This window comes from Myotis brandtii, unplaced genomic scaffold (assembly GCF_000412655.1).
Source record: "Myotis brandtii unplaced genomic scaffold, ASM41265v1 scaffold2204, whole genome shotgun sequence".
NCBI classification, from domain to species: Eukaryota; Metazoa; Chordata; class Mammalia; order Chiroptera; family Vespertilionidae; genus Myotis; species Myotis brandtii.
The window spans coordinates 437,455-450,830 of NW_005358261.1; the positions used below are offsets into that span (position 1 = coordinate 437,455).

At 38.5% G+C, this 13,376-nt stretch overlaps 1 protein-coding gene across 1 annotated transcript in view; it reads right to left on the minus strand.

Moving 5' to 3' along the window:
- The window catches only part of PTPRB (protein tyrosine phosphatase, receptor type, B), a 109,558-nt gene that overhangs the window by 61,777 nt on the left and 34,405 nt on the right, over positions 1-13,376 (minus strand). The window contains exons 5-9 of the mRNA XM_005866112.2: positions 9,665-9,940; positions 8,532-8,789; positions 6,429-6,692; positions 4,446-4,715; positions 1,210-1,470 (exon numbers count right to left, since the gene is read on the minus strand). Coding sequence (XP_005866174.1) covers positions 1,210-1,470; positions 4,446-4,715; positions 6,429-6,692; positions 8,532-8,789; positions 9,665-9,940 — 1,329 coding nt within the window. The remainder of the gene's footprint in view (positions 1-1,209; positions 1,471-4,445; positions 4,716-6,428; positions 6,693-8,531; positions 8,790-9,664; positions 9,941-13,376) is intronic.

A 13,376-nucleotide genomic window follows, 5' to 3' on the forward strand; every position in this document is an offset into this window, starting at 1 on the left:
AAGAGGCAAAAGCAATATTAGAGAGTTAATAGATGAGATTGATGAAAGATACTAATCTGCAAATACAGAAATCCCAATAATCTTAAGCAAGGATAAACAAAAAGTCTGTACTTAGATCATTACTGTGAACAGCAGAACACCAAAGGCCAAGAGCAGATCTTAAAAGCAATCATAGAAAACAGATTACACATAGAGAAATAAAAATTAGATTGACAGCTAACTTTTTAATGTCAACAATAAATTTCAGAAAGACTCAAATAATATCTTTAATGTACTGAAAGAAAATAACTTTCAGCAAAATTATAACCCAGGGAAAATATTTTTCAAAGTTGAGAACTATATAAAGACATACCCAGAAAAACAAAAGTATAGAGAGTTTGTCAGTAAACATCTCAGTAAAGAAATTTGAAGAATGTTCTCTAAGATGAAGAAACGTAATACAAGATGGAATTTGAGATACATGAGGAAAAGATGAAGAAAAATTTGGTAAATTGGTGGGTCAATCCAAGGATACAATAATTAAATTTTTTTGTGGGGTTAAAAAAGAAGAGAGAAATAAAATACAGGACAACAATAGTATATAAATTGGAAAGGGATGTCTTTGATGATGACCTTGCTTCCTATTTCACTTAGAAAATGAGAGTTATCAAAAGATAACTGCTACCACTACATCTATTTACTGTATCTGCACCCATATACTCTCTTTCTCCCATTTGACTCTCAAGTTTTACTACTCATGTCATTTCCAAAGCCTATTCTTTCACTGGTGCTATAGATCCCAATACTTCTTGCTTATTCATAGAATAATTGCAACAATTCTTCCCTCTCTCTGTGTAGCCTCGCCATTCCTCTTTCTTCTAAAATATGTTGTCCTTTATTCTATCATTAAAAAATAATCCTCCTTTCAAACATACTTTCTCTTTCAGATGCTGCCCTATTTCTCTGCTTTCCTTTGCAGCAAAACTCCTTGGAAATGTTGTTCTCTGCTCTGTTTTAATTTTAGCAAAATAAGCTCAAAGTAAAACAAAACACGGAACTATTAAAGACAAGAGCTGGAATTAGTAAAAATAAAAAAACAAAAAACCAGAAAGGATCCATAAATCAATTCAAAGTACATAAAAGGCATTTAGTGAACATTTTATAAGTTGAGTGTTAAAAAATTCAGCAGACAGGATACTTCTAAAGCCTAAAGTTTATAAAGAATATTACCTGTTCTTCCTTTCGTTGAAGATGAATTTTTTAAGTCTCCACTAATACTGGTGACAGTAGCTATGTATTTTCGTCCAGGCACCAGGTCAGTAAAAGTGAATTCTTTGGCATCTTTGGGGAGTGACTTGTGGATGAGCAAGAGGTTTCTGTCCGCTAGTGAAATGATGTATTTTTCCCATTCTGCAACAGGGGTCTGCCACATGATGCCCAGTGAGGTTTCATTGGCATGTTTGACACGAAGCTGGAGGACAGCCATGGGGACTGAGGAAAAGCAATGGAGACTTGGGTCATTGACTGACTCAGAAACACTCACATATTCTTTAGAGATGTTTTCTTCCATCCACAGAAGTATTCCAATTCAGCATTTCTTTTCTGAATGCTTATGAACATTAAGAAAAAAATAAAAACTCATCACAAGATATTTCTTTATATAACAAACAGAAATAAGGATTTAAAATAGTACTATTGGAAAATATGGGGTCTCTCATTTTTGGCCACATAATACTATATGAGTGCTTATGTCTTCATATGTATTCTATGATATGAAAATATTTCATTTGATCTTGTCATCCACAAAACCACAGAGGGAGATCCATGTTTGAGTACTTTGGGAGGATTAGGAGTGTCTGTTGCCTCCCTAGCTTGGAAAGACAAAGTGATTTTCTCCTTCATTTCGAAGGGAGGAACACTGATGTGTTCATGAAAGGGAGAGTAATAATAATATAGCTGGTAACTAATAATAATATTTAATTAAAGACTCCAATTATCCAAATAACTGAAATTTCTTCCACCTTTTATTATTAAAACTTCTAGGAGACATTGTTAAGAGTAAAGTGCTAATCCATAAAACAGAATCAAGTGTGCAAAATTATCTTGTGAATTTTCTGTCCACCAAAGACATTTTCTGTCATCTCCTGTGATAACAATGCCTTCTTCAAGAATCCCTCTTGAAGGACCAGCCTGAGTCTCTACTTAAAGAAGTGTCCCTCCTTTCAGAAATATGTACATGGTAATTTGCTTGATTTGTTTCTTTTTTTCCATCACAGATTTGCTTGCAAGCAGACAACGTATCATGAACATTCCTCTCTATTAATGAAAACTTTTCGATGTTGGGGTCCATGCTTTCAAACTTTGTAAGAGCTTGTTGAGGTTGGCAAGGCTTCTGTTAAACCATTCGCTGTGAATTTACTTGGGGGTTCTCTTTCTTCTCTTGGTTTCCTTTTTTCTTACTCCTTCATCTATGTGTTCCTGCTCCAGCTCCAATAACTCATTAGTCACTTCCTCAGGAAGCACCTCTGGGAGCTCAATGTCATCCTCATCCACGCCCAGGTTAAAGTTGATTGCCACCTCAAACACAGCTTTGCTGATTTTTGCAACCTCCTCACCCTTGGCAAATCCTTTGAAGTCATGGACAAACCTCTTGAATTTCTTCTTTCAGATGCCATTTATACACTCCTTGGTGATATCACCCCAAGCCGAAGCAAGGTTCTTGATGAAGACATAGATGTTGAGTCCTTCAAGAATTGCATCGGTGTTTTCTCAGTGTCTTCCTCAGCTACAGCAGTAGCCTGGGGGGAAATCCTCCCCAGGCCCTTCAAAGCTCCTATGACTCCTTGGTCTATTCGTTGGATCAAAGAGGTGGTGTTGATATGGGATGAAAATCACCAATTAAAGGAAGATATCCAGGAGCATTACCAACAATAAGCAAAATCTTGAAAGGTATGTTATTCTCCAAACATAGCAATTCAGGAAGGCATTCTGGAAGAGGACGCACACTGGCAGTGTGTGCCTATTGGTATGCTTGAAGGTCCCGTGACTCTCACTGTGCCAGATCACAAAGGGTTTTCCATTTGTAGCCTGCAACATTGTTCCCACGGAAGAATAATAGTCCTTAAAAGCCTTGAAACCTGGCACTGACTTGGCCTCCTTATGGATAAAAGTCCTTTTAGATATCTGTTTCCAGAATAGGGAGGTTTCATTTTTATTTGGTTTGGAAAGTAATTTCCTCCACAATCAGCGTATCTAGAGTTCCCAAACATGCTTCTACCTTCACATTGGCACTCGCAGACTCACCAGTTACATTCACATTATGTAATGAATAATGATTCTTGAATCATTTAAATCACACAGAGCTAGCAGGAAATTCAACATCATAGTCGGGTCCAGCCTTTTCTTCCAATATCACAAACAGACATTTTCCTTTGGCCGTGATTGTCATGGTGCTAAAAGAGATATGCTTCTGTGTCTGGTCTTCCATCCAGGTCATTAGAAGTTTCTCCATGTCTGACATAGGCCCTTCTCAAGTTTTTGTTAGTCTTGCTTCTTTCAATGGAACAGATCCTTTAACAGCTTCCATCACCTTATGCTTGTTCTTCAGGATGATAGCTATGGTGGAATGGGACATGCCCGACTGATGAGCAATAACCATCACTGATTTTCCACCTTCGTAGTCCTTAATCACTTCAATTGCATTTCCAGGTCAATCTCTCTAGGTGGCCTCTTACTGGCAACATTAGCAGTGGATTTTATACACTTAGGAGGCATGACGAACAAAACAACACAAGATTAAATTAAGCACAGAACAAATAATTCAGTAAACATGAGATGTTTGAGGCTGCTTCTGCTGTAACATGACATACTGTTTTACAGCAACCTTTTTTTTAATAAGTAGAAAGAGTGCACTCTAAAATAATGTTCACACTATGTAATGAATATACAAATATACAAATCGGTAACAGTATAGTCAATATACAAGTCAGTAACATAGTAGTAAATATATACATCAGTAATATAATCTTTTATTATCAAGTAGCATGTACTGCACATAACGGTATATGCTATGCTTTTACATGACTAGCAGAGCAGGTTTGTTACACCAGCATTACTACAAACATGTGAGTAATGCATTGAGCTGTGATGTCACAGTGTTTATGACACCACTAGGTCATAGGATTTTTTAGCTTCATTATAATCTTATGAGACCACTGTTGTGTATGCTGTTCATCACTGACCAAAATGTTGTTATGCGGCTCATGACTGTATAAAATAATAGTGTTACTAGTGGAAGGGATTTCTAATGTTCTTATTTGACAAAATTAAACATTAGTAACCCTAGTTCAGTCTGAAAATATATAACATCTAAGATTCAGAAAATGACATTGACAGCTACCTGGGTTACTTGGTAAAGGGACCAAATTAAAATTCCATCAGTCATTAGCACCTTGATAATTGCTTACCTGTCCTGCCTTGGCAACGCTTAGAGTTCTTCAGATTTCCACTCTCAACAATGACTTCTACCTCATACTGTCTTCCCGGTATGAGCCCTATGTCATCTATGACATAATGTGTTTCTTCCTTTCCCACCGTGATGTTGTGCAGCACCAAGGATTCATTGAAGAGCAGGATACGATACTGCTCCCAGTCTCCAGCAGGGGGCGACCAGCTCACTACTAGGGACCTCACCGAACCATTGCTGTTTGCCTCCAGGTTCCCAACTTTCTCTGGAACTAAATGGTGAGATGATGTCAAAAAGGAGATACTAAAAACCAAAAATAAGGATACGTATTCACTCTTCATGGGCAACAGGAGATACGAGACCTAATATCTGCAACTCAAACCATTTCTATCCCCACCTGATGTTCGTGGATTGCAAATGAGTGTTTTCTTTCCTCACTATGAAGACAGTTGACACTCCAGTAATGTATGCCCGACTCACTTTAGTAGTATATCAGTAATGCGATCTTCTGCAACACTGTTAATTAATAACCTACTAATATGAACGCTGTTTGCACACCAGTTCTAGAGACAATATTGATGTTTCATCTAATGACCGCGACATTGATGGGTAGGGCATTTTTTGGAAAAGACTGCATGTTGTGGTCATAAAATATTCCTCTTTCAGTTGAAAAACACTAATCTTGCAATACAGCTCTGATTTTATTCCTTTGCTCAAAAACATTCAAGGTCTTTCCATTAACTGCAGAACAAATCAAATCCTTGGTGTGGCATTTGCAGTTCTCTACCACAATAAGCCTCCATATCCTTCCAGTCTTCTGACTTCTCCCGCAGCCACTCTCCCTCCTGCCCCACTCTCTCCAATGCTGGCCTCCAGGAGCTTGCTCTGCAGACGTGTAAGCCTCCTGGACTCTTCTGCCTTTGCTTATGTCATCCCTCCCACCTCAAATCCCCTTCCCTTGTTTCTCTTCAGGAAGTCTTTACTGCTCTTCTGAAAGAAATGTTTGTTCTCTTGTCTCTCTGGACATTATGGTTCTTACTTGGGGTCTCTAACAACAGAGAATGGACTCTGGAATCAGACAGCCTGATTTCAACTCCAGCCACACTATTTACTGGCTGATGACTATGGACAAGTTATCTGTAAAACTGTGATAATAATAGGACCTTTCTTGTGAGAACTAAATGAAATAATGGCGTAAAGTCAGTGCCTGACACATGGAAATAGCAACACAATTACCATTATTAAAATGTACTGCAGTATTTTTATTTTGTGTGGGTATGTTCTACATTTGTGTGATTAGAACATAATTTCCTTAAGAGCAAGAAGGTCAGCAAGTAAATATTTCAGGCTTTGTGGACCATTATGGTCTTTGTCTCGTATTTTTCTTTCTGTGTTTTTTGTAAACCCTTAAAAATGTAATAACCACTCAGCGTGGGGCTATACAAAAACAGGTTATAGGCTATATTTGGCAGAAGGATATAGTTTGCTGAACCCTGCCATTTTAACAAATCCCAAAGCTCATGCTACAATAATTTACACATAGAAGGCACTGGATAAATGTTTGGTGACTTAAATTAATAAAATAATTTAGTGAAAATATGGTTAAGTGCTAACTGGCCCTTACTATAAATGCTGATTAGAAATATTTCATTTATTAGTATCAATGCTAATGCATTTTTGCTACTTAAGTGGTGTGATGTGAAATAGCACAGGGCAGAGCCAGTTATGTAAATCATGCAGGAATCAATCCAAACACATTTGCTTAAATAACTCAGATAAATGCAATTAACCCTCTGCTTTACTCTGTATGTGGGGCCTGACCACAGACACCCTCAATTATGTAGATCTACATAATTGGTCTACATAATATGGTCTACAATTTGTAGACCATACTTCCCAGGTTAGGGAAGGAGTTTTCCTTCTCTTCTAAGATGGATCAGAGACTGATTTGGGCAACCAAGGAATATTCTGGGGCCAGCCTCACCTGTTCTGCCCACTGCCATCTTCTGAGCAGACAATTCACCAGAGACACAGCTGATGGTAACTTGATAAAGTCGTCCAGGGGTTAAGCCTTTAAATTGGGTTTCTGTAACCTGGGGTGCTAATGTTCTGGAGTCTGTGATGGTCCCTTGGTGAGACAGCGTGACGTTGTAGGAATCCACATTTCCAGGAGGTCTCTGCCACTTGACTTTTAGGGATGTCAAAGTGCCATCATTTGTCACCTTCAGATTTGAGACTTCTGTGGGGGCTAATTAGGAAGAAAGGATAAGTGACTTTAACTAAGATAGCTTACCAGTCTTGTGGCCAAATTTTGACCTGAATTTTATTTCTATTTTTTTAAATATATTTTTATTGATTTCAGAGAAGAAGGGAGAGGGAGAAAGAGATAGAAACACCAATGATGAGAATCATTGATTGACTGCCTCCTGCATGCCCCCTACTGGGGATCGAGCCTACAACCCCGGGCATGTGCCCTTGACAGGAATTGAACCTGGGACCCTTTGGTCCGCAGGCTGATGCTCTATCCACTGAGCCAAACCAGCTAGGGCTGACCTGAATTTTAATCTTGACAAGCCACACTCCCTGCACAGAGGAAAATGACATCTTCATGAGGCAAATATAATACTGCAAAACCAAAGAAAGGCTGTCTGGCTGGTGGAAAGAGCACAAACGTGGCAGTAGGAGTTTGAATTCTGGCTCAGACTGAGTTGAGTTGGCTGGGCGGCCCTGGGCAGCTCTGCCCATCTCACTGAGCCTCGGGGTCCTATTGGTAAATGAGCACTTGGTCAAAATTCTCAAAGAGGTCGTCATCTGCCTAATTCCCCCCCCTCTTTATGTATCTAATAATAGCAAGTACATAATAGATTGGTCAACTGACTGGCTAAAACAAAATTTTGTGTGCTAAAAATACTTTATTTTTCATTTTAAAGGACGATAAAATTAAAGCTTAAGAGTTGTGTCAATGACTCACTGATCCCAAAATTAAAATTATATCTTGTTCTTCCTTCTACTCCTCCTCCTCAAAATAAAATAAAATAAAATAAAATAAAATAAAATAAGTTGTGTCATTATTTCATCAATGGAAAATGATCACAAAGGAGAGATATTTTGTTGAATATGTTTTCTACCTCTTGCTCATGCTGTATTTTGGGGCTTCATTAATGGCATAATATAAATTAACAACACTTCATTAAAAGAATCATTTTGCACAGATCAGTTAAAAGCGTAATTTGCTCTTGATATACATAAACAATTCTTAAGGTATATGGTATATCTTTGTTGGGAATGTCTATACATCTTTGAGATGTGATGTGAAAGGTATATGTAAATGTATGGTATCCAAGTACATTCCCACAAGCCTCTGAAAGTTCCAGAAACTCTCATCGCTAGAATCATTTTTAAGGCACTACATATCTGAGTTTATGCTAAAATTAGATAATTTCCCAAGAGAGTGTATTTATGAACACGTTAGAGGATTAGCATCTACTAAAATGTAAGTTCCATGAGGGCAAAGATTCTGTCTCTTTTGGGTGCTGTTATATCCTCAACGCCTAACATACAGTTCACACCCAAACAATATTGAGTGAATGAATTAGTGTGTATGTGAATTATTCATTAAAACAGCACACATCAGTTTATCGGGCTATATTAGGCTGTGAGACAGGTCCTGGGGTTCTGGGTCTCAGGGCATGTTTTGTTGGGCAGAGCTTTGGGGAAATGGCTGTTTCACAGGAGTGGGTCTTCACGTAGTGCTGAGAAAAGTACCCTGGTTGATGGGGAGTGAAGTCACAAGGGCAGTGGAATCCTGTTTAAGAAGAGGGAGTTTGGCATACTGAAATGAGAAGCTGGGACTCTATCAGTAATTAACCTGCTACTTCAGAATGCTGCCAAGGGCTAGTCTACACTTTAGAATAAAGGAAACCCCTCTTTTTCTAATTAGAAAAGTGGATACATATTAAGGGCCTTCTATGACATATGAATTTCAATTTGTCCTATATTATCATTATTCTAGTCATTAATAAGCCTTGTTTATTAAACATTTCCTTGATTTGCACATCATTCTTGTTCAGCTAGCTGGGGCACTTACTCGTCCTGGCCAGTTTCCACTTTCGGTTTTGCAGCCCTGCAGCCTCAGTTACAATGGTGAGGTTGTAGAGGTGGCCAGATGTCAGTCCATGAAAAGTGTAGGAAGTAGCATATTTGTCCACAACAACGTTATGAACTAGGATCCCTTTATCCATTAGTATCAGCTGGTATCTTTCCACATTCCCAGAGCCATGGGACCAGGAAATCAGGAGAGAATTCGTTTTTGCTGAAATACCAATATCTTTCACCGGGGATGGCACTAATGGGATAAAATGCATTTGCAAAGTGTCATTCATAACTTCCTTGTAGAAGACATAGACACATTTAATTCAAAATTGCACATTCATGTATGTTTCTCTGTACATCTAACTTGTGTGATAAGTAATGAAAACAGCACTTTTGAGATTTCATCAGAACCTAGATTCATGCTCTTTTCAAAGTCCACAGCCTAAAGCTACATCATAGTTTATCTGTTTGTCTCTCCAACTTCATATAGTGATTCTGTAGTTTTGCCACTGAAGTATGATGTGGCATCGCAGTAAAGGGAAAAAGAAAAAGTAAAGAACTAAAGGAGTGGAAAAATGGCAAGAGAGCAATAAAGCAGGAGAGAAAACGAGGCGAGAGTGAATGATAAGAAAGACAGCCCCTTGTGGAAGGAGATGGTGAGATATCATTGATCTTAGGGTGTCTGGGTGACAGCAAAGACTTGTTCCAAGCATGGAGATCTTTAGAAAACATCATGACTTGATGTGATGAGAAGAATATACAAAGGAGGAAAACAGTTAACAAATTAGTTTTATGGCACAAACTCGGAAAATGTTGTTGTCTAAGATTTGAGTTAGAAGGGCCATTAAGAAACACTTCGTTATTTTGGAGAAAACTCTAGACCCAGAGAAATGCCATGATGTGTTCAAAATAACCCAGCAAACTAGCAGCACAGCCACACCTCCTTATTTTCGGTCTAGTTTTTCCATTCTATCACACAACATTGTTGCATGTTGTATGTATGTATGTATGTATGTATGTATTGTGTACATATCTTTGATGTGGGAGCATTCTTACTTCCATTTCTTGAACTTAATACAATGTGAAAGGAGCATAGACTATTAAATACCCAACTACCTGTAATCTTACCTGTTGATCCATTGATATAAATTGTAGAGGACCGTTTATTTCCAGAAACAGCTGTGATGGCAATATTGTATTTAATACCAGCAGTAAGGTTAGAAAATGCATATTCATTCCATGAAGTACTCTCCTGAATTTGGGCCTCCTGCATCTTTTGGTGACCATCAAGTAACTGCACCTCATACCAGGTGACTCTTCCGGAAGAAGGAGCCCACCCAATGTGCAGGCTGGTTGAAGTAGTCTTCTCTTTACTGATCTCAAACCTAGCAGGAGGCATAGGGTCTGCAAGGCAAAAACCAAGAAAGAGAAGGTGGCATGAAGACTCCTGCAAAACATGCTTACCTTGCTATAATCCAGATTCATTGTTCTTAAAGCATCTGCTGCCCATGAACAAATCAGCATTTTACTCCACTTCCGAACTTACCTTTTAATTTAAAAAAAGAAACCCACTCAGCTACTAGTCATATAAACTCCTTTTTCTAATAAAACTTTTTGGTTGAGACAATTCTGAGTTTGGAATTCCAAGTAAGGTGATATTGTCTTTGGCTTGCAAGTTCAGCACTTTTCAAACACTGACAAATATCCAGGCTATGCCTGGATAAATTATGAAAATCAACAGAAAATACAGACATTAAGAAATAATTTTGAAAGCTGTACTCAAATTTTTCTTTTTAAGGTTGTGGGTTTTCATGGCTAAGTATAGCTAACTTCTGGTTGTTTTAGATATCAGAAACCCACAAAAGATATAGACCTGATTATGAGCCTAGGCTAGGTTTGCTCACCAAAATGAATTCTCTCAACAGCTGGAATTTCCTATGTCACTAAAATTTTCAAAATTTGAGTTCTGGGACATATTGGAGCTACTGAGGCCCCAGAGTAGGTGGAAATGGGTTATCCTGCACCCAACTGTTCACTTAGCTTCAACTCTCAAAGCCTGGGTCAGTTTGCAAAGTCCCATTTCCCATGTATCTTCGCTATGGAACTCGAAATAGGATGAGCAGCATGTCTCCAGGTTAGCAACTAAGTCAACAGTGTTTAGTGAGCAGAGAGACCATTTGAGAAACAAGAATCTCCCTGCCCTGAATGCTGGGAGTAGAAACATTGAGAGACATTCACATATGAGTAATTTTCAGAAATTCCACATGCTTCTTGGTCTAGGAAGTGGGATTAAGATAGGGAAAACTAAATTCCAGTAGTCAGGTCAGATATTTTAGTGGCATGGCTATAGAGATCTCAGTTCTTATCTATCTCTTGGCAAATTATAGTTTTCCCACAAAATGACTACAGGAATTCTACAATGTTCTTAGAACTGTATATATTTTTAAATGGTGCTTGTTTGTGACACTAATATTAATACAAACAGGACCAAGCTAATCTTACTCTGTATTCAAAAGGCATTTATGATCAGAGAGTTCATAAGACTATCTATGGGTAACCTAGAGACACCATACATAGACTAAATTCAGCCTGTGATCTATATAATGTGTTTATGTTTTTTGCTATGATTTATATGAGCATATCATACTGCAAAAATTAAATAAACCACACAAGATTTTATAACATCATCAATTAACAATAATATATACATGTTAGCTGACAAGTAAGCTGAGGCAGCAATAACTTTAAGAGCCAGAAAAGCACGGGTGAACTTGGAGGACAAGATTGTGTAGTTTACACCCCAGCCCAGCACAGGTTCACCTGGGAGTGTAGGCTCTAGAAACTGATGACTTGGGCTTGCACCCGGCTCCCTTGCTCTGTAGCTGTGTACTCTGGGCAATTTCTGAACCTCCTGTGCCTCAGCTGTCTCATCTATGCAATGCTGATGATAATACTATCATTTTAGTAGAATTGCTATGAAGATTAAATTGAGTATTTTATCTGGAGCACTAAAAACAGTATCTGTACATAGTAAGTGTTCAGTGTTAGTTAGTATTATTATTACTTCTATAATCAGGAGAAGATCTTGTCATAGAAGCAGGAGGTTGTAGTAGCAGAGAGCATGGGCTTTGGAGTCAGAAGGAACTCAGTTCAAATCTCAGTTTCATCGTGTATCAGTCATAAGACTTTGGACAAGTAACTTCGTCTGTCTAAGCCTCCCTTCTCCCGTCTGTCTGGGGAATATAATTACAGTACCTGCATTCTTGGGGTTTTCAGGAGTAACAAAATACAGAGAAGATTTTACCTGGCATACAATGGGCACTCAGTGATATAAATTTACTCTGTCTACTTGGTCATAAAAAAATTCCTCTGGCCCTAGCGGGTTTGGCTCAGTAGAAAGAGTGTCAGCTTGCGGGCTGAAGGGCCCCAGGTTCGATTCCAGTCAAGGGCATGTACCTCAGTTGCAGGCTCCAGCCCTGGTTGGAGCATGTGCAAAGGCAACCAATGGATGTGTTTCTCTCATGACAGAATCAATGTTTCTGTCTCTCTTTCTCTCTCCCTCCCACTCTCTCTAAAAATCAATGGAAAACTATCCTCAGGTGAGGATTAACAAAAAATCTCTCTATATAAAACCCTAATATGCAAATAGACCGAACGGCGGAACAACCGAACAACCAAACAACCGGTCATTATGACATGGGAGCGGGGCCGCCAGTAGACAGGGGACCAGGGCTGTGGCGGGAGGGGCTGGGCAGGGGCACAGAGAATGGGCCAAGACCCGCCCCTGTGCCCACTGCAGCCTCGCGGCCCACAGTTCCTTTCAAGGTGCACGAATTTGTGCACTGGGCCCCTAGTAAATAAATAAGAACAAATGTGAGCACTTCTTTAAAAAAAAATTTCCTCTGAATAACTGATAAAATGAAGGCAAAAGTGGAATATAATTTTTTAAATCAAAGTGATAAAAGCCTTAGTTGCTCTCTTCATGAAAACCAATCTTGAGAAAAATCTTACCTATTTATTCCCATGAAATAACTCTCTAACCCTTAAGATAAAATAAAAAATTCCCAAGGTGGTTCACATTTAAAAGCTCTGGAGGAAAAACAGTTTTTTTTTTATTCCTGGTAATATTATTTCTATCTTAGATAATAGTCTATAATTAAGGACATCATAACAAAAGCAAAGAACATAATTATCCCTCACAGAAAGTTTTCTTATTATCTGGCAAGGATGGTATTTCACTACCATAAGATTCTAATAGCCAACAAAACTCAAGAACAGCCTTGTCATAGCCAACCGAGATGATACATTTTTGCTGAAGAGGCATTTTAAGGACAAGGATGAGAGGGACAGCTGCTTTCCAGTGATAGTTCCAATGAGATCAATACCGTACCATCATCAATGTCTACAACTGAGCCAGATAAAGGCCAAAGAAAATGATGTTATGTTCAGTATAATCTAAACACATATAATCTGCAAAATAGGAGCTCCAGAAAATGAATTTTAAGGTTCCGTGCCTAGAGGGTGAAGTTCAAAAATGCAGACTTTATCTAATCTCTCTGAGCCAGAAAACAAAACAGTCAATCCTTTGTACATCCGCTAGAACAAAGGAACAATGAGACTGGGAAGTGCCTGGGCTGCGAGAACCTGCACTGGAAACAAACACTTAAAACCCCATTTATGCTGTGATAAAGCCCTTTGCTGGCAGCTGTCCACTATTGCTATGCATGCGGCAAAGTTCGTTTTCAGACATCTCAAGCTAAGCCCAATGAAAACTCTGCTGTATTAAAAAAAAGTTTTCAATATTTTATTAGAAACAAGTTAGATACTTCCATCCAGGATG